At 35.0% G+C, this 21,226-nt stretch overlaps 4 protein-coding genes across 5 annotated transcripts in view; 3 read left to right on the plus strand and 1 right to left on the minus strand.

The window, feature by feature from the left end:
• The first annotated feature begins 2,055 nt into the window (after nucleotides 1–2,055).
• LOC111460962 (E3 ubiquitin protein ligase RIE1-like) lies at nucleotides 2,056–8,032 on the plus strand. Of its 2 annotated transcripts, none has more exons than XM_023104356.1 (5): nucleotides 2,056–2,733; nucleotides 3,412–3,531; nucleotides 6,824–6,956; nucleotides 7,067–7,219; nucleotides 7,665–8,032. In XM_023104356.1, the coding sequence occupies exons 1-5, from the start codon at nucleotides 2,252–2,254 to the stop codon at nucleotides 7,824–7,826; spliced, it is 1,050 nt and encodes a 349-aa protein (XP_022960124.1). In that variant the 5' UTR covers nucleotides 2,056–2,251; the 3' UTR covers nucleotides 7,827–8,032. The 2 variants fall into 2 exon arrangements, with proteins under 2 accessions (XP_022960124.1, XP_022960133.1); XM_023104365.1 differs by having other exon boundaries at nucleotides 2,057–2,733; nucleotides 7,070–7,219.
• Nucleotides 8,033–8,305: 273 nt separating this feature from the next.
• Nucleotides 8,306–11,495, minus strand: LOC111460956 (ankyrin repeat-containing protein At2g01680-like). Its single transcript, XM_023104343.1, has 3 exons — nucleotides 10,855–11,495; nucleotides 9,564–9,973; nucleotides 8,306–9,387 (listed from the first exon to the last, which is right to left on the minus strand). Exons 1-3 carry the CDS (start codon nucleotides 11,165–11,167, stop codon nucleotides 8,515–8,517), a joined length of 1,596 nt encoding a protein of 531 aa, XP_022960111.1. The 5' UTR covers nucleotides 11,168–11,495; the 3' UTR covers nucleotides 8,306–8,514.
• Nucleotides 11,496–15,013: 3,518 nt separating this feature from the next.
• LOC111463873 (probable calcium-binding protein CML25) lies at nucleotides 15,014–15,852 on the plus strand. The gene has a single exon (XM_023107812.1). It carries the CDS (start codon nucleotides 15,205–15,207, stop codon nucleotides 15,772–15,774), a length of 570 nt encoding a protein of 189 aa, XP_022963580.1. The 5' UTR covers nucleotides 15,014–15,204; the 3' UTR covers nucleotides 15,775–15,852.
• A 3,812-nt stretch (nucleotides 15,853–19,664) lies between these two features.
• Nucleotides 19,665–21,226, plus strand: part of LOC111430018 (histone-lysine N-methyltransferase setd3) — a 5,265-nt gene continuing 3,703 nt past the window's right edge. Inside the window, exon 1 of the mRNA XM_023066122.1 lies at nucleotides 19,665–20,062. Coding sequence (XP_022921890.1) covers nucleotides 19,717–20,062 — 346 coding nt within the window. The 5' untranslated portion in view covers nucleotides 19,665–19,716. The remainder of the gene's footprint in view (nucleotides 20,063–21,226) is intronic.

Raw genomic sequence — 21,226 nt, forward strand, 5'->3', positions numbered from 1 at the left:
TTTTTTTTTTTTTTTTTGCTACTTGAAGCTGATGAAATTGAACCACATATATCTGCATGAACAAGACCCAATTTTTTATGTTGCTCTCCATTTACCCATTTTTGGAAATGGTGTCCACTAATCCGTATTTGAAACTTGGAGGTATCTTCCTTCATTTGGTATGGTAGATGTTTCAGTATGCAAAATAAACAGCTGATTTGCGCTTATAATTGACTCTGCTATTTTTCTTTTTTGTGGATGATAAATGTTATATACACCATCTTTGAACAGCAGTGCTACTCCTTTTTCTTGTAGTTGTCCAATGCTCAAGAGCTTTTTTTGAGTTCAGGTACTCAATACACATTAGTAATATGTAACGAACCTCATGCAAAGTTAATTTCACTGCACCATTTCCCTTAACTTTCATACTTGTATTATTTACAAGCTTGACAACGTGGGAAAAGGTCTTGTCTAAGCTTGAAAACATATCTTCACTTCCACACATATGGGTTGAGCAACTAGAATCTAAGAACCAAACATCGCTCCTTTTTGCTTCATGTCTTTCCATATGAGCCATTAACAGCATTTCATCATCTTCTTCCAGCTCTGCCTAATTCAATTCCTTATTCATTCTTGGACATTCATATTGAAAATGACCTAAGTCATGACACCTATAACATTCAATCGTTGCTTTGTTGAAAGTTGATCTTCCTCTTCCGTGTCCTCTGCCCCTGTAAGTTCCTATTCCTCTGTCACTTATTTATGTTCGTCCTTCGACTTTTAGAACTTGCTCCTCTCCATTAATGTTGGATCTTCGAAAATTTTGTTCATGCACCACTAATGAAGTTTATAATTCATCAATGGACATGTTATCAGTATCTTTGGATTCTTCCATGGATACTATAACATAAATAAATTTTTCAGTCAAGGTACGCATAATTTTTTCTACAATTTTGCTTCTGATCTTGTTGTATATCTTCTCCATTACTTCTCATCTTGTTGGAGATTATCATCACTCTTGCAAAATAATATGTGATACTTTCATCCTTCTTCATCTCTAGGATCTCAAATTCTCTCCTTAATGCATTAAGAAGAGATTTCTTCACTCTTTGGTTTCCACCAAATTTTCGCTTCATTGAGTCCCAAACAATCTTGGATGTGTGCGTTCCAAGATGTGTTCAAAGACAGTACGATCAATTGCTTGCAAGAGGTAATGCTTTACTCGGTGATCTTTGAGTCTAGCATCGTCAAGGTGGCCCTTTTGTGCAAGTCAGCATTGTTCCTAGTTTTGAGAAACCAATCTCCACCACACTCTATAGACCTTTTGCTCTAATCAAATTTTCCATCAGCTCACTCCAATGATCATAGTGACCGTCCAAGTGAGGGATCTTTGCTAAAGTTTTGTCTTCACTCATACTCTCTCTATTTGATCTAAGCCAAACATAAATAATTGAAGTTTAGAGTGATAATATTATTGAATGCTGAACTTACATAATCAAATTCTTCCATCAACAGTATCAACCCATGATTAAGATAAGTTTAGATGAGATAATTATCTCAACCATAAATAAGTTTATGTGGACGATACAAACTCAAATGAGTTGAACTATGGGAACAAGAAGTAAGATTCTCATGATTAAGATGAGATAAGTGAGCTTTAAATTTGAAATTGGTAATAAATAATAGATAACTTATGTATTAATTATTTAGTTAATGTAATAAAAACTATATTTAAATTTTATTATGAAATTAGAGTAATATTTTATTAATTAAATAAAATATTTGAACACATTTGCAATTTTTTTTTAATAATTATTTTATACCATAAATATTTGGTTGTTCATGAAAATATTTTGGATTATTCACCAATATGCAGTAATTATATACAAATATATGTAACATAAAATTAACCTCGTTTTATTTTAATATCTATATTTTTCAATTTTAAAATTTTAATTATTATACTTTCCATGATTTTTAAAACTAAATTTTACAACCATTAATGTTTGGCTTATAAAAATTTATGGTAAAGTTGAAAGAATTTATTTTTTAATAAATATTTTTGATGTGAAGTCATCTGAAAATTACCTTCGAGCATGGACGACATCTGCCCATGGATGATGAAATTTCCATCACTTCCATCATCGACGGACCAGCACCAGGAGCTTCTCCTTCTCAATCCATGACGCTAATTTAATGAACCAAATCCCTAACCCCGACGACTTTTCCCTTCTCGCCGGCGACCATCTCTTCCCCATCCTTTCCTCCTTCCATGGCGGCCTCCGCTCAACAGACTCCTTTCTTACGCTCCCGTCAGCCCTCCAACACTGGCGGCTCTACTTCCCCCATCGGCCCCCTCGCCGTTCTCTTGGGCCGTGCCACTGGCCGCCGTGGAACTTCTATGGTAGTACGAGAGACGGCGGCGCGTGAACTTGAAGAGCGCCGCATCGATTGGGGCTACTCCAAGCCGGTTGTGGCGGTTGACATTGCGTGGAATTTGGCTTTCGTTTTCGTTTCGTTGGGTGTGCTTATTCACTCGGTCGATGAAAAACCCAATACGCCAATTCGGCTTTGGATTTTAGTTTATGTGGCTCAGTGTTTGGTGCACTCTGTGCTTGTGTGGTTAGAGTTTAGAAGGAGGAATGCGAGGAGGGCTATGGATATGGAGACGCCGCAACACCCGCAACCTGATATTGACGGATATTTTTCTAATGAAAGCAATGACGAAGATGGTAGCCCGAGGAATCTGTCCGGGTGAGTAAAATTTCAGTCCTCTCTGCTAAGATCAAGTTGTGATGGTCTTGGGTCCGAACTTTGGTTCTATTTGCTGAAATTCGATATGGGTTTGAGCTCTATTTGATAGAATTTTTTCATTTGCTTATCAAAATGGCTTTTCTGACTTTAATTTTGTGTTCATTGTATGGATGACCAGGCAATTTTGTGTTCATTTCTGGCTTCTTAAATGTTTAACCCTGCATTCTTTTTGGAATCATAAATATTTGCCGCTTCTGCGTGCTTTTCTATTAATATGAACAGAACAGTTAAATTCAAGGATAAAGTACAGTGATTTGCAGGGGTTATACATAGATAGGATAAGAGACTGGAGAAATTTTCATTAGATCGAGCAAAGTAAGAAGGGTAACGAGAAATCAACCAAATCCCTTTTTCTTTAGATTAAGAAAAATCCATTACATACTTCTATTAGTTCACAAATATAGCATTAATTATCTTCTTCCCTTTCCATAACTAAAAATTGAATTAGACCCTTTCTGCAATTTTCTGTTTTACTTTCACCTTCAATTCTTTCCAACACCTATTTATGGTCCCATCTTCAATTGAATTTGTTATCGTATCTTGCTTCAGTTATAAATTACTGATTTGATGATTTTTAAGTTGGTAGCATGTCATTGACTTGGTGGTATGGATGTGCAGTGTTGCCAAAAGATGTGAGACAGTGAACACCTTGGTATCGTTAATTTGGTGGTTACTTGGCTTTTATTGGGTCATGGCTGGTGGTAACCTCCTCCTGCAGAATGCTCCATCTTTATACTGGTATGATTTTGAACCGTCGCGATGCTGGCTGCATATCCTTCTTATGTTTTTATTATAAAGGAAAAATGTATTTTTTTTTCTTTTGATTGCTTGTAATGTGTTTCACATTGAAGGAAATCTGTTAACGTTTTCCTGTTCTTCCCCCTCTATTATTGAATTTCTGATTATTCTAGTCATGTCATGAATCATTTTCTAGATGGCATTTGATGTTCAGTTTCCTTCATTCTCAAATGTCTTAAATTCCTTCAAAATTAACCTGGGGGTGGTAAGCAGGTTGATTTTTGGCCCAAAAAGACTGATGAAATTTATTCAAGTTAACCTGCTCGGACTATTTTTTAGTTTTTCACTCTAGCAATTCAAAATGCCTAATAAGCATTGTTCAGGTCGACATTACTGACTCATTTTCAGATAGTGTCGATGGCTGTTTAAGTTTGAGCTTGCACCCTTAAACTAACTAGCTTTTATGTGATTTTTACAATTTGTAAGAGGCCAATGAATTCCGCTCTTCCTTTGGGGGGATAGTAATTGTTAATTATACGTTTAGTTAGTCCCTCCCTCAAAAGCTCTTTTAATTAAAAGCCATCAATCTAATAAATAAGCTAATAAAATTTCTGACATGGAATCAGTAATGAGCAAACATATCCTTCCTTCTTCCGTTGCTGAAAATCAAATGGCTTTGGGGGCAAATAGACCAATTCTGTATGCTTATCTGATTGCAAATGAAGTAATTGATGTTTGGAATTTATCTCATAAGGAAGGTGTTGTCCTTAAACTAGATTTGGAGAAAGCTTTGATAAAGTAGATTGGGATTTTCTGGATGTGATTTTACTGGCAAAAGATTGTGGGCACAGATGGAGGAAACGGTTGTATCTCTATTGTCAGTTTTTTATTATTGTTAATGGGCTACTTAAAGGTAAAATCATACTGACATGGGGTATTAGACAATAGGATCCTCTTTCTCCTTTCTTTTCATTTTGGTTTCTGATTGTCTCAGTCACATGTCATCACATGATGCTGGTTTGGGAAGAATTTTGACTTATTCGGTCGGTAAATCTCTTGTTCGATTAACTCCTTTGCGATGATGATACGCTATAATTCTTGGTTTTTGTTTCGAAAATGTAAAATTTTGAGGGTTCATCGAAATGATTGAATTGGATTGGTTGACGACAATGTTTGGATGTAGACATGGGTCTTCTCCTTCTACTTATCTTGGTGTTCCGTTGGGTGGTAATGCGAAGACTTTCCTTTTTTGGCAGCCTGTATTTGAAAAAATTCATCATAAGTTACATAGTTGGAAATATGCCTTCTTTTCGAGAGGTGGTCTCCATACCCTTATCCATGCCACTCTTTCTAATGTGCCTACTTATTACCTTTCTTTAGTCAAATTACCATCTAAGGTTGCTAAAACTCTGGACAAGCTGCTTAGAGGCTTCTTTTGGGAAGGTTCTAGAGGAGATGGTGGAATGCATAACATTAATTAGGAGAAGAGACTGCTCCCTCAACTTTCAGGGCAGTTAGGTATTGGTCATTTTTCAGGTTCAAAATTTGTCTCCATTATGGAAATGGATTTGGAGGTTTCTGCACGAAAAAGATTCACTTTGGCACAATATCATTGTTGGTAAATTCTATCAATCAAAGGATATTGGTTTGTGGCCTAAGGCTGTTACGAGGGATTGTTTTAAATAATTGTGGTGTGCTGTTTCTTCTACTATTGACCTTATTGCCAATCGCGTCCAGAGATGTATTGGAAATGGTATTCACACTTCTTTTTGGCATGATTCTTGGCTAATTTGTTGGAAGATTGCTATGGCTTTTCCTAAACTTTGTTGGTTAACAAATAGGCCTCATGCTACAGTAGCGCAATTATGGAATAGTTCAAATGCCGCTTGGGGTTTGGGGCTTCATCACAATCTTACTGATCCGGAGGTTATTGAATTGGCTCATCTCTCCAATCATCTATTGGTCACTTGGCTCTTCACAAATTGTCACAGTAAAGTCTTTCATGAGTGATCTAGTGCATGACATTAGCCCTAAATCGAACCACCTTTACTCGGTGGTTTGGATAGATGTTTATCCTAAGAAAATTAAAATTTTCCTATGGGAGCTTAGTCATGGTACTATCAATAAAGCTGATCATTTAAGGAGGATGCTTCATTTTGTCTTATCACAACATCCTATTATGTTATTTGTTGTTCCAGTTCAGATTTTCCTTGTCATCCATTCGCTCATTGCTCTTTTGCTTCATAATTTTGTGCAACTATGCTTGATGCTTTTGAATGGTCCACGGGCTTACCAAACACCTTTCACTAGCTCTTGGATTTGGTTTTCGTGGGACATCCATTTCATGGTGTCAAAAAGATCTTTTGGCTTGCTATTAATCAAGTTTTCTTTTCGTATATATGGTGTGAAAGAAGTGGGAGAATGTCTAGGAACTCTTTCTCATCTTTTGGCAGTTTCTTGGATTTGATTAGTTTTCTTTCTTTGTATTGGTGTAAGAATAAACACCCTTTTAGTGACTATAGGCTTTCCACTTTGATTTCTCATTGGGGAACGTTTTTGTAATCATCTATTGGTGTTGGGAGTTTTTATAAGCTTCCTTTATTTCAGTTATCATTGAAATTGTTTCTTTCTAAAAAAACCTGTAATGAGCATAAAGGACGTTCCGGGGTTTTTTGTTTTTCTTTCTTCCCCTGTTTTAAAATGAAGGAATTACCCCAATGGTGACTCTGGTGATTAGAGCTTGGAGTGTTTGGAGGTAACCTCTGGATAAAACTTAATGATGTAGGGCAGCTACTTGTTGGAATAATCAATGGGAAAACCCTGTGTTTTTTATGTTGGGTTGCTATGTTCTTTCATTTTGTTCTGTTTTTCAGATTTGGCTTTGGTTGCCGTTACTCTTGATTTGTTTAAAACTTGTTATTAGGCTCTTACAAGTAATTATTAGCGTTAGTCCTACTAGCCGTTGACTGGTTGTTAGAGCTAGTATGTAAGTTTTGGACTGAATCTTTTAATAGAACTCCTTTTCATTGGTTCTACATTGCTTGGTAACATAAAATCCTTGACATTTGCGGCCTTTATGGGGGTAGATGGAGATGATGAGCATAATACAAGGATTTGGAACCTTCATATCCTGGTTATTTAAAAAAAAAAAAAGAAGGGATCCAATCAAATTTGAAGTGCTTTTATTAGTATTATTTGGTTGGGAGGGGGGCATGCAGATTTTTGTACATCATTTATCTGTTCCAAATTCAAATGAAAGACTTTCATGGTTTCTAATTCTGAGTTCTTGCAGGCTGGCTGTCGTATTTCTGGCATTTGATGTGTTCTTTGCCATCTTTTGTGTTGTTTTGGCATGTTTGATTGGAATAGCTCTCTGTTGCTGCTTGCCTTGCATTATAGCTATTCTTTATGCTGTTGCAGGCCAGGTAAGAGGAAATCCCGGTTTTCATGGTTGCTTCAGAGATGTTAGGCAGAATGAAGGCACATGAAACCTGCTAACTTCTTTCTTTCCTTTTTCCCTTCACATGAATCTCAGCAGGAAGGTGCAACTGATGCAGATTTAAGTACTCTTTCTAAGTATAGATATCAAGTATCCAACAATCCTTCTCCCGGGGACGGGTTGATGGTTCCAATGGAAACAAGCAGCCGATACTTGACGACTGAACATGTTCTATTACGAGAGGATGCGGTAAAGTTAATTGTTTTATCGTTCTTTATAAGTTTGTGTTCCTGTTAGTCACACTGCTTCAGTATCATACATCTAATGTGTACATATAAGAGATAGAACTACATAGATATTGTGTGTACGGTAGGTAGAAGGAAATCTAAAGGTTACTAAAGATTGGAAAGAGAGTAGGGATTGAATTTATAATTTAACGCATCCCACATCGGTTAGAAAGGGGAACGAAGCATTCTTTGTAGAGGTGTGAAAATCTCTCCCTAGTAAACGCGTTTTAAAAACTTTGAGGGGAAGCCTAAAAGGGAAAGCCTAAAGAGGACAATATCTGCTAACGATGGGCTTGAGTTGTTACAGGAAGAGTATTGATAACCACCATGATCTTTCTCTTCTTTCTTGAACCAATTTCATCTAAAAACTCAATGTTTATGCATAATCTTTGTGCTCTTCCTTTCAGGAGTGTTGTATATGTCTTAGTTCATATGAGGACGGAGTCGAGCTTCATGCTCTTCCCTGTAATCACCATTTTCATTACGCGTGTAGCACAAAATGGCTGAAGATGAATGCGACCTGCCCTCTGTGCAAGTACAACATATTAAAAAACTGTGAACCCGTGTAACGCTGTAGATGAAACGATGCAACGAGTTCCTGGTATGTTTGCCATCCTTGTATGTACGTATAGATCAGTTCATCCTGGTTGATCTCTGTTGTATGTAATCAGTCAACTAATGTGATCTGTAGCAACAATTACGAATATCTTTTTAGTCGATGTGTTCAGATTATGAGTTTAAAATTTATAATTCAACTTCTATCATTCTCTTCCCATTTATTATTGGTTGAATATATGATCAAGCCTAACATCTGGGTACCCTTTTCAATTGATTCCCTATTATGCATTGAGCTTCATAGACTTCGAATATTAGAATCGACACCTTGAATTATAAAAGGTAGTTCACACATTGAAATTTCAGGTCTTTATGCATTTTAATTCGTAATAATTTACATGTTATTAAAAAAAAAAAAAGGTTAAGAGTTTCTGATGTTTTTGAAATATTTCAGTGAATTAATGTTTTAGTAGAAGATTTAAAAGAAAGCGAAGAAAATTCAAAGGATGAAAATACACTGAACCAAGTGTTCCAACTCCTGCTTCCTAATAAATACAGAATATACAATCAAATTTACTCTTCTATCACGAAAAGAGCCCTACCGAGCACGAGGACGTAGCCCTCCTGATCTACATTATCATATATTTATATAACTATGTCCAGGAAAACCATCCTTCCAGGCTCGAAACTGCTGAAAGGGTTCTACAAGGCATATATCTTCTCGAGGTCAGAGTTATAGTCATCGTCATCAGATATGTTAACCGAGTGAGGCCACGAGAAAGACTTGCCTCCACTTGCCCGTCTGATTCGCCTTTGAGAGTCACTGCAAAAGATTCCGAAATGTTGTCGAAAAACCAGGTAGCACATGATTGCAAGAGTTGCAACAAGAATTGGAACTCCGACAAGAGTGATGGCGAGAGCCATCCATGTTTCGTGCCCTACGACAACATAAGCAATCGATATGAAAGCCCCAGAGGTGCAAGCACAGGCAGCCCACATTAGCTTGTTTACAACTGATACAACCTGCTTTTGAGCCGTTGTGTCCCATGCTACCAATGTAATTTGAACCACAACAACAGCTAAAGATATGAACAAAGATATAGTGTTCAGAAGGCAAAATACTTGGAATCCCATATTATCGGCTATATTCGCCTTCCCGACGTCTTTTCCTTTCTGTATATACTGACCCGGCAAGTTGAAGATGGCCAGGAATGCAATGGATGCAAAAAGGACAGCCACAACTGTGATGGAATTTGTGGTATTCTGAACAGCCTCTCTGTGGAGCTTCTTAAGTTCTTTGACAATGCCAGAAACTCTCCGACGTGTCTTTTCGTTTTGGATAAGTTGCGAGTGAACCTCGTGCTTTATGTCACTGACTGTCCGTTTGAGCTCCATTGCTTCATCAACTTGGCCAACATGCCTAGCATATTTGGCACCAGCTTCAGCCAATGCTTCTTTAATCTCCAGTGAAGACTCGCTGTATTGCAGTTTGTCAGCCAAGTCCATAGCGGTTTCGTGTTGACTATTGATCGCATTGACATCGAGCGATGTAAAGCTCAGCAAAAGGCTTACAATCTGAAAAACAACAAACGAAGGCAGGCATGAATCAGCACCAAAAACAACTCATAGTTTCAGCAGAAAATTGAATCACACAAGGGATTCACAATATAATAAATTAACTGGTGTTGTGAAGGCTCTATGTAAGCTACTTCTAATATATCAATCTAATTTCAGAGCTACTTGTGTTGTACCTCTGACCGACACTTTCTAGTTGCTATATGCAAGGCAGTATTTCCCATCCTGTCTCGTTCGTTCAATATAGATGCATCGCCGTGCAATAGCTCCTCGACTGCTGCAGTGCTCTGACCTTTCACAGCCATGTGAAGTGCAGTCTGGGACTTCTTATCCTTAATTGCAACTATTCCAGGATCACGATCAATAAGCGTTTTAACAATTCGAAGGAGACCGTACCTAGCTACATTATGCAGAGCTGTCTTTCCATTCTTCCTTACGATTCTCACTGTACCGACATCGGCATCTAAGATAGCATTAACTACTTCCAAATGGTCCTGTACAGCAGCTGAATAGAGAGGGCTCGTATTTGAGGAGTCACATGACCGGCAAAGCTCTGGCCAAATGCCCAAAAGCTCTTTTACAATACCTGAAACAAGTGAACGTTTAACTCCCCAGATATTTAAAGCAAGATATATCAGTAGGAGGTAAACCTTTTCGACTTTTGATGGACAATTATTCAACAAAATGAGCCTACATGACTATCTCCAATAATCAACAAAAGAGGAAGAACATAGCCTAAATCCTTAACTTTTCAGATCATCCTGAATTCTATGACAATAAACACTCAGAACTAAAGCAAGATCATGCAAGATCATGGAAGATCAATAAGCTAAACGAATGAAAAAATTGTAGTAAGGTGAAATCTAGGCTTCTTTTTCTCAGATAATTGAATAAAACCCAAATGAGAAGCAAAACTCATAATGGTCTAAAAAGGGAAGGAAGAAATTATGGTAACTTTGGTTCTGCAGAACTGTTTCAGAAAAATAGAAGCATCAACCAAAAAGGAACTAAAAATTTGATCCCTGAAATTCCTTTTTAAGCACGTTCTTGTGTTCTTGTGTTCTTGTGTTTTGTACCATGTCAGTTGTCTGAGGCTCTAAATATACTTGGACTGCTTCAAAGACCATATTGGGATTCAGCTCTCTAAAGAAATTGTACTCACATTTCTCTAAAAAAGCAAGTAAAGCAGAAATACATGGTTCCTCAATCTGGTGAATGGTTCGAACTTCGAAGCTCTTCAACCATGTATGACTTTTAGCACCTCAAACTAAAATTAGAAAAAGCTTCCCAGAGCAGTCATCAGTCAATGATTGGCAACAGTGATAGCAAATTACTATCTGAATTCATCAAGTCAAGATTCACAGAAAGACGAAAAATCAACCAATTTCTCATAACCCAATTGGAAACGAAACAGTAAGAAGAGAGAAATTAAGTCAAAGTGAAACAAAAGTTTCATAGCAATAATACCTAGATGGCCACGCTTAGCAGCAACATGAAAAGGGTGCAAATCAGATTTGGACCTAATCTTCAGGATCTGGACAGTGGAAAATTGAAGCAAATAGCTAAAAACCTCCTCAAGATTATTCTCAGCCGCCATGTACAGAGCCGTCTCCCCAGCATCGTTCTGCATCGCCATCAGATCGGTGATCCAAGAACCCTCGGCCTGTTCATCTCCGGCAAGCTTATCCAAAACTCGTTTGATGGCCTCGAGGTCCCCAGATCGAACGACGGAGAAGAACGATTGATGGGTGATGAATCGCAGAGCCTTGGATTCCATCATCCAACCCTTAATCTTCAGAACCCACCAAGAACTCGAAAACTAAAATTGGGGTAGAGAGTTTTTAACTTCGCTTCCCCTTTTTCCCCCAAGCGATTCGATTGGGAGAGAAGAATTTAATGGAGCTATGATCAGTACAGCGACCCATTAAGTACACAGTAAAGAAGTGGTAAATTGTGGAGGGGGAGACTGTTTTGTTTGTTTGCTGCCGCGAATTTCGTCCTCATCGCCAAGGAACATTTACGAGATCATTACAATGGATTGAGCTGAGAGACAGCTGAGAATCTGTCGGCTCTCGGTTCAAATTATTCTTCGTTCTCTTCCCCTGCGCCGCATTATCATCTGTTTTACTTCATCTTGAAGAAAGGATTTTATATAGATTTTAAATATGAAAACAAAAAATTAGAATTTAATATTTATAAAGATTTCTACTAACCTATGAATATACTCGCAAATAAACATTAAAAACATCATCTTTTGGGAAAAAAACGTCTTTAAAATACCATAACGAAACTACTATCCTATGCACGTGTTATGGTCTCTACTTGAGATGTCGTCGTGAGCCGTATACAGATGTCTTACCTTTACCTAGAATAGAAGTAGCATACTGCTTGAATATTTTAAGAAATACTCAGTAAGTGACCTTACTATTGAGATCAAGGAAGGCAAACAAATACAACTCATGATCTAAGGACATATAGTTAAAACCATCATAGGGTTGGCTTCCATTCCAGACAAATTAGATGTGTAGTACTTTCTTACACACGACCCACACGTGCGAGTGTGAATCCCCAGGCGATTCGCACCCCCCATGGACCCATCATAGTCGAGCTAGTTGTTTGTAGCAACGTTTGGAGGTTAGCATACCCCCGAGTATAATGCGAGACATGATCATTATCATCATCATCGTAGTGTACGCATTCGTACTCATCATCATAAATGAGAAAGTAACATGATGTATATGTACACACAAAATGCATGAGGTCCTTGTAGTTTTCGTATTTAAATTATTTTTATGACACGACCGACTCATCTACATATTACTATAAGTAACAACATGTTTACGTTGACCTTCATAAATTCATCATCATTAACATTAACTAGGATTGTGTCTTGAAAAAATCATCGTTATAATGCATCGTGACATTTAATACATGCACATTATCTTAATATAGAATAATGTCATATTAAATCATCTTGTTACATTGTCATGTTATCATGCATCATCATCATATAATGTTATCATGTAACATCATCATATAACCTAGTCACATCATCATATATCATAATCTCATCATTATATAATATAGTCACGTCATCATATATCATACTCTCATCATCATATAATATAAATAATAAATGACATGTGCAAGGGTAAGTGGACACATGTCGTCATACATAAAACAAGTATTCCAATCGAGCCAATAGTAAGACCAGTTACTTGGTTGCCCTTAGCCGGCGTTCTCCTTAAACTCGAGTACATTTGAATTCAATCCCTTAAAGTTGGCTAATGGATCGGTATCAACAATTATTCGGCTGAATCCGGATCCACAAATCTCGCCTTCCTTATCTGACAGCCTCGTGAAATTTCTTCAACATTCTCTCTCTTTTCGAATCATTTTCTGACGATACTTTTCGTTGTCCTTCGCCCTCCGTGGCCTTTCGTTGGTCATTTCCTTCGCTCCCCCGACATAATACACTTTTGTATGTACCTGTAGCATAGTTTATCCATTTAAATGGTTACGTAGTTTAAATATTAAATTATTATCGTACCGATGAAGAAGAAAAAAAAAAACTATAAGTATGAGGGTTAAATTAGAAATATAATTTCAAAATTTTAAATTTGGTATCTATTTCTAAACTATTAAAATTATAAAGTTGAGTTCCTAAAATTTGGTTTTTTTTTTTAATTCACAGATGATTTAAATTAGACATAAAATTTAAATTTAAATTTAATAAATAATTTTTTTTTTAGTTTTTGAATATGTTAACAAGTTTCATAAATTTTAGATTTAACGAATATCTATAATAACTAAAACAAACATATATATTTCTTATTAATATTTAACTTCAATTTTTTATATTAGAATTATATAAATTTAATTTAAATTAAAAAATTATATTTTTTTTTTACTTCAAATAATTCGATAAAAATATAAAAAAAAAATATAAAATCTAATTTTAGTTTAAATAATAAAAATAAGAAAAAATTTGAAGTAACAAATTAAAATTAAAAGGAAAAAAAAACACAAGATTTATATTAGAAGCAACAAATTAAATTTAAACAAAAAGGATGAGATGAGGTAAATGGTAAAGAATTATATTTATATATAAAAATAACTTTTTAGATAAGATACAAAAAGATTAAAAAATATTTTTTAAAATGTGTCATTTACGCCCAGTTTTATAAAACAAAATGTAAAATTACTCTTTAACCCATTTTATAAATCATAATTATTTTTTAGTATGTATATTAAGACTACTAAACTTTAAACTTTTAGTTCGGATCATATTTATATCTAATAAATTTGTTAGTTTTAAATTTTAGTGATTCAATATATTTTTTTATAATCCAAAAATTTTAATTTTATAATACTTTTAGAATTCTATTATATAATTTTTTTTTAATTTCATATTTAATAAAATGATTAGTCTTAACAAATTTGAATATGTCAAAAATCTATGTTTTGAAAATGAAAAATTAATGTTTGAAATCCAAATTCCAAAACTTTAAGCACTAATTAATTAAATAAGTAATAGTTTAAGAGGAAAAGGTTGAATTATTTTGTGAAGTAACATGATAGAATAGCAATTAGCATTATTTGTATGTAATGTGTGTTCAATAATTAAATATATATTTTTATTTTAGAACTAAATTATTTCTTTATGTATAAGAAAAACTTCCGCAATAATAGAAAGGAAGATTAACCAAAATGAATCAAAAAAAAAATCATTTTTTACTATTCAAAATCTAAAAATAAATATTAGATGCGACTAAATTGATTTATAGAGACTAAAGATATAACATTATAAAAACTATATTATTATAAACTAAATTTTAAGGTTAAATGGTCACAAAAAAAAAATTATTTTTTAATCTCATATTAAATTATAAGTTTAGAGCTTTTAATCGTCTAATTAATTTATATATATATTATATATATATATTCAAATGACCCATGATCCAACCTACTCACACTATTCAATCTAAGATTGGGTTGGATTAGATTCTTTTATCGAGGTTGAGTTAAGTTAAATTTTTTAAAAAATCAAAAGTTCTTGTGATAGGTTGAGTTTAGAGTTAGACATTTTTTTTTGTAGGACAATCCAAAAATAGAGTTACATTTCAATCTTACCTTAGCCTATTTTTAAGATTATTATAAAAATAAAAAAAACATTTAAAGTTTGTAGCAAACATTATTGATACATCCTAACTCGTAAATATTTTAATTATTAATATAACATAGATGGTAGATAGTAAGAATTTTTTATAATAATAATAAGATAAGAACGGATCATTTAATCTAATGAAACATGAAAACACATAGTTGAGTTATAAATTCTATTCAAATTATTAGCTTTAAACAATCTAATTCATCAGAAATTTTGAATGGATCGAAAAGATTTCCAAAATTCAAACTCAACCCACTCTTTCTATAAATCTGATTATTATTATTATTTATATATTATGATTATTAGAAGATTCGATTATTATTCAGTTTAACATGTTATGCATGACTAAATATTCATTAGCTCCGTTCCAAGCGCAGTCCCTCTCTCTCTCTCTCTCACTGTATATATTTGGAAAGTCAAATTTCATGGCATTTCAATCTGTTACAAATTCCCAATTCCTTCTCCCATTCTGTTTCTTCCGAATCCGCTTCTCTTTCTCCCCACCCCTACAAATCTTCCCTTCCTCCCCGATTCACATTCTGTTTCCGCTCCTCGTTCTCTATCCGATCCATTTCTTCCTTCCCCTGTTTTGTTCATCAATTTCGACGCAAACTACTGAGCCACACAAATCTCTTTCCCCTGAAATTATGGGATTCAAATCTCTCTTCTCCCGGAAGAAGAAATCCGATTCCTCCAGCGATTCACCGCTCGGATCCACCACGGTTCCGATTCTCGGATCTCGAACTCCGTCTTTCAATTCTCGAGCGCAAATCGCGGAATTGGAGCAAGTATTCAAGAAATTCGATGTCAATGGCGACGGCAAGATCTGCTCCTCTGAACTCGGTTCCATAATGGGGAGCCTAGGCCAGCCGGCCACGGAGGAGGAGCTTCAGAACATGATCAAGGAAGTCGATGCCGATGGCGACGGCTACATTGACCTCCATGAGTTCATTGAACTCAACACCAAGGGAGTCGATTCCGACGAGGTGCTTAAGAATCTGAAGGACGCATTCTCCGTCTATGACCTTGACGGCAACGGATCCATCACGGCGGAGGAATTGCACGAGGTCTTGAAGAGTTTGGGCGACGACTGCTCGCTGGCGGATTGCCGGAACATGATCAGCGGCGTCGACAGAAACGGCGACGGTATGATTAGTTTCGATGAATTCAAAGCCATGATGATGAGCGGTTCTCGATCTCACGGCCTCAGTGATTAGTTAATGCTAATTGATAATTATGAGTAATTAGCTATTTTGCTAACACATTTTCCGTTCTTATATTTTTCTAATTAGGAATTATTGGCTTGTAATTGATTTTAATTCTAATTAAAAATAAATAAGTAGAAATTGCAATTTTTTTTTTTTTAATTTTTAAGATAATTATCGCAGGCAGAAGATTTTATCTCTGTTTTGCATCTACCAAATTTGGTTTCCATTACATAATTATTAATTAATGCTTTCACATTATACCTTCCACGAAAAAGAAAATACATGATTGGAAAATTAAATTGAATTCAAAAGAAAAAAAAAATTTCTTAAATCCCTCATAATAGATTTCAATCAAAATGATAACAAACAAATAAATAAATAAATAAATATATATATATATCTTATTTAATTTTATAATTATATATATTTTTAACTTTTTTTTTAGATTATATTTCAAAAATATATATTGAAACTGTGTTTAAAATTTAATTAAATGTTTGAAAATAAATATAATATATATGTAAATATTTATTTTTATTAAAAGCAAAAAAAAATTCAATAAGCAAAACTAATAACAAGGGTTTTTGAATTGAAAATTTTGAAATTTGAAAAATTTACGAACCACAACCGTTTTAAATTTCTATTTTTTGTTTGGCCTTCCAAAAAAATTTACGACTCATTATAACTATTTGTTTTTTTTTTTAATCTTAAATAATTTCTTTAATTTGGTAATCGGTTGAGAATATGGTCTACTTTCTATTTTATTATTTACCTAAATCATAAAGGATTATCATTATAACTTTAGTTGTCATTAGTTATTTTCTCTAATAAGGAAAATAATGGTTCAATTTGACCAAATAATTTCAATTATTATAGGATGTATTAAAAAGGATGAGAAAACATTCATTATCCTTACTATTTGTATGTTATTTTTAATTAAAAATTCAAAAAAAATAAAATAAAACAAAGTTCATGATGTTTATAACTTAATACTCAAAACGGAAAATAATTTTAAAAAAATAATAAAATAAACAAATTTCAAAACATTTTCCTAACTTAGCCCTTAAAAATAAATTTAGAAAATTCTTGAAAATAATTTCAAGTATAGAAACAGAAAACATGGTTAAGATAGTGGTCAATTAATTAATTAAATGCATATTTCAAATTTTTAGGTAATATGGTGGCCTTTTATCTCTACCATGACAAAACATGAAAGTGTCAATCACATGGGTGGTAGTCGTTTTAGTTAGTGAAGTCGAGCCACTTCGACGACACACGACCATTTAGTAAGTGAAGTCGAGTCACTCTGACACATGTCTATTTGGTTAGTGAAGGGAAACTACTTTAACACACGACCATGGTGACAAAAGATGGGTAACACACGACCCTTGTGGCAAACTACTTTAAACTAATTTCGTTTTCGCGTGAATCGGGCGAAGAAGACGGTGTCAAGTCGAATTTGGATCTGAACTTACCCAATAGGTGTAGCCCACGACCCATGTCTGATTATGCATACCCTCGACCCACGCACACACCCACAATCCACTTCAGCCAATTGAAGACGCTCGCGGCCCAACCACGTTACACGCCCCAGCCAGTGACCGGCGTGCCCGAGAAGACGCCCTAACTTGTCCGATGACCTGCGCACGCTCGATGTGGTTTGAATCGCCAGCTCTAGCGGCTGGAGAGTAGTTATTCAACTCGGGTCTTGAATTTTGGCATTATTTCCTACATTTTTTACCCTTCCGAAGCTGATTTTGATCTTGAGGAAGACAATTAAGGTTAGTATAAGCTTCGATTATTTAATTTAGGTAGTTATGTAAGATGTATAACTTTTGAAAGAATTAGGTGGATATTTCTAATATGATAGAGTACCTCCACGTAGGTTGACACAAATTTCGAGAGACAAATCAATACAATCTCAGAAATAAGATAGAACGTCGGCTAAGGCCAACCACGTAAGTGGTTTTACTATCAATATGGTTGGAATAGTTGTGTTATGTATGATGACACGTGCGTAGCGGTCCAACACGTGTCATATGTTTGATTTGTTTATTCCAACACGTGTCATATGTTTGATTTGTTTATTGTGTGAATGATATGATATGTTGAATGCTATGATGTGATATGTGGTATGACATGATGTGTTGTACGATATGACATGTTGTAGATGTCACTTGATAATTTATGATAAGCTATGTGCTATAACATGCTGTGACATATATGACATTTCGAAAGGCTATGCTATAAATGAAATGAAATTGAGGAAAAAAAATAAAAAAGTTGTCTTGCATGATTTATTTATCATTAAAAATGTTGGGACCTCATGCATAAATGTATATCACATGCATCGAGATGTTTCCCCTTATGATGACTATGGACGGCAAGGGTATGAAGAGGGAAATGATCATCATGTTTAACATGATCCTACGATAGTCGCTATTCTTTTTGGGTGTCCGACTACAACACCAGGGACACTAGCCCGACCAGTACGAGGCCTAGATGGTGTGCGGATCGCCTAATGGATCCATATTCTCCCATATGGACCGTGTGTAGAATAGTAAATACACATCCGATGACCTTGACCGAAAAGCTCCCTAAGAGAATACAATTTTAAATGATCGGACTCATTCATGTTGTACGTGTGTGTGCATTCCCTAACTTCAATAGTAGGGTCACTTATTGAGTATTTCTTATATTTCAGGTAAAGGCAAGACATTCTTGTGTCATTGCACCCAAGACCATGGAACCTGCATAGGATAGTTGCATTTATTTTCGTATATCTCATGTTAGTACAAGGCATTCACTTTTAAAATTTTCTTTTATTTCATTTTAATTTACTTTAAATGTTTCGTTTGTTTTACTTTAAAACTCTTGTTTAAGCGTAGAAGTCCATGACGTCGTTTTATGAAATTAGTCTAAAGAAATGTTTATACACAAAAAGATTATATCATGTATATGGTAGCAGTACTAGTTCCCTTTGAAAATTAGTTTCGTTACAGTTGGTATCAGAGCTCTAGGTTATAAATTTTGTAGACTAGCCTACAAGGTAGGCTCGACATGTTCCATGGTCCCATCGCTAATGTTCCGTTCCTGTCAGGTATGTCATGTGTGAGATAAGAAAAGAATTAGGGTAAATGTCACTGATTGAGATGTTATTGTTGCTGGGTTGTTGTCAAATGCAACTCGTGATTGAATTTGTTGCCGTTGATTGTATTATTGTTGATTGAATTCTATATTTATTATGATATAGCATACGATATGATTTACACTAGTTTACAGTAAACTTAAAAATAATTATATGTTAGTTTTAGAATCATACCACATAGAGGTCGTGGAAGGGGGCGACCTCCTGTTAAAGGACAGAGTAGAGGTAGAGAGAGCTCAGCTTGTGAAATGTTAGTAACTCGAATTGACGCAACAACGCCACCCCAGCAACACAGACGGCTAAAATAGACCCTACAATGAACCTGATGTGGGAATCATTTCAAGCTATGAGGCAAACATTAGTGGCCACCGAGCAAACCAACCGTATGTATTCCACGCAGGAAGCGAAGTATCTATTGGATTTCAAACGGTATGATCTGGCACCTTTAGTGGAACTTCGGGGGATCCAACTGAGGCACATCAGTGGGTAATGTTAATGGAGACAATTTTCTTGTTAATGAACTGCACGGACGATCCGAATGTGTCTCAAATTTAAGATAATTCATGAACTAACCAAAATTAATAAAGATTTACTTATTTGAATCTCACTGGAATAAGATCATAATAAGTTGGATGACGTGAATATCATAAACAAATCATCAACCATTTAAATTAAAACATCTGTTTAGGTATATTTGATATAATTTAACGAATTTTCTTTTTTTCCAATAAACGAGTTTTTGTTACCCGATTCCGATTTTGTACACAGTAAGACACCTGAGGAAGCATTGTTGAGAGCAAAACATGGCGGCTTCGAGGATAGCAGTGGCTTCCGTATCGTTAACCCATTTCCGGCCACTATCATCCGCCTCCATGGCCTCTGTTTCTCCTTCTTTGTCATCCAGGCTGGTTCCACATCCACCGGACCTTATCAAGTGGGTCCGCAGAGAAGGCGGATTCGTCCACCAGTCTCTCAAGATTGCTCAAGATGGCGATACTGGCCTTGGACTTCTTGCTTCTGACCACATCCCGAAAGGTTCCGAACTCATTGTTCTTCCTCACAATCTTCCACTACGGTTTGATTCGCCGGAAGCTGGCGATACTGAGGAGGCTGACTCCATTCTTGTCAATTTGGCTCGCCAAGTTCCTGGTATTACTTGTCTTTCATCTGAAATACCTCAATTGAGCCGCTTTTTTTGCTTGTTTTGTATTACAGTTTTATGCATTTGAGATGAATTGCTTGTTGTGATATTTTTGGTTCTCGCATTTTCACTTTGGCTTGTATTGATTTTTGTACTCTGAATTTCGATTATCGGGTTTGTGAGCAATTTGTATCATTATTGTTTCATTTAATGACCTTACAAATTACTGTGCTTCGTTTCATTATTTATTTATAAACTGAGGAAGTAGGAACCTGGTAATTCAATAAGATGACCTATTTGTTGTTCATATCCATGGTAATGGCACAAGTGATTGAAATTTTAAGTTTTGGATTGTTTGAAAACTGTTGAGATGAATTGACAAGCTCAAGATTTACATGAAACCCCTTTGTTTCGAACATAGGAGAAGAATTTACCACCATCAAAATCGATATAAGTAGAGCAGTTTTTATAGAAATTAACAAGTTTGCATAAGAAATTGACAAAAGTGATATTAAAATAATAAAATCCTTAATATTTCCCTGCTCATATTACTAACAGTAGTCTGCCCCCAAAAATTCTATGTAACACTTGTAATGTAGCCTTTTTGAGTAGAGCATAGTAGTTTTTGGACATCCCACACTATAATTTAATACCTTCTAGCAAAGCTTTTTCTGCTCCTTATGCTCGGCTGTATGTTCCGTGGAGGTTTGGTTTCTCATTCTTTAGGTTGCTTAATCCTTTGATTTTCATTGACTGATTGTGAGATATCCATTCTAAATTTTTCTTGGATATCAATTTTTAGTGCATACATACAAGTTGTTTTGTTGATTTTTGAAAATAAGATTTTCATTGAATGTTTTTGAACATGAAGCTGTATTCTGGTGAAGATTTTAAGATAATTCATAAGATTCTTGTTTTCTATTCCATTTATAACCAACAAAAACAAAGATTCGAAACTACGATTCTAATTGGTTAGGCTTTGAGTGATATAATATACTCAAATTGGATGTCATTATTTTTTCTTCTCTCAAGTTCAATCTTAGTAAGAGGGTTTCATGGGTGCCAGATTCAGAGCGTTTTACATTGTAATGGCTAAAGGCCAATACTTGCTCCTATTCAATATTATAACAGTAAAAAAAAAAAAAAAAAAAAAAAAAAAAAAAAAAAAAAAA

The sequence above is a fragment of the Cucurbita moschata genome, unplaced genomic scaffold (assembly GCF_002738365.1).
Source record: "Cucurbita moschata cultivar Rifu unplaced genomic scaffold, Cmos_1.0 Cmo_Scf00002, whole genome shotgun sequence".
NCBI lineage: Eukaryota > Viridiplantae > Streptophyta > Magnoliopsida > Cucurbitales > Cucurbitaceae > Cucurbita > Cucurbita moschata.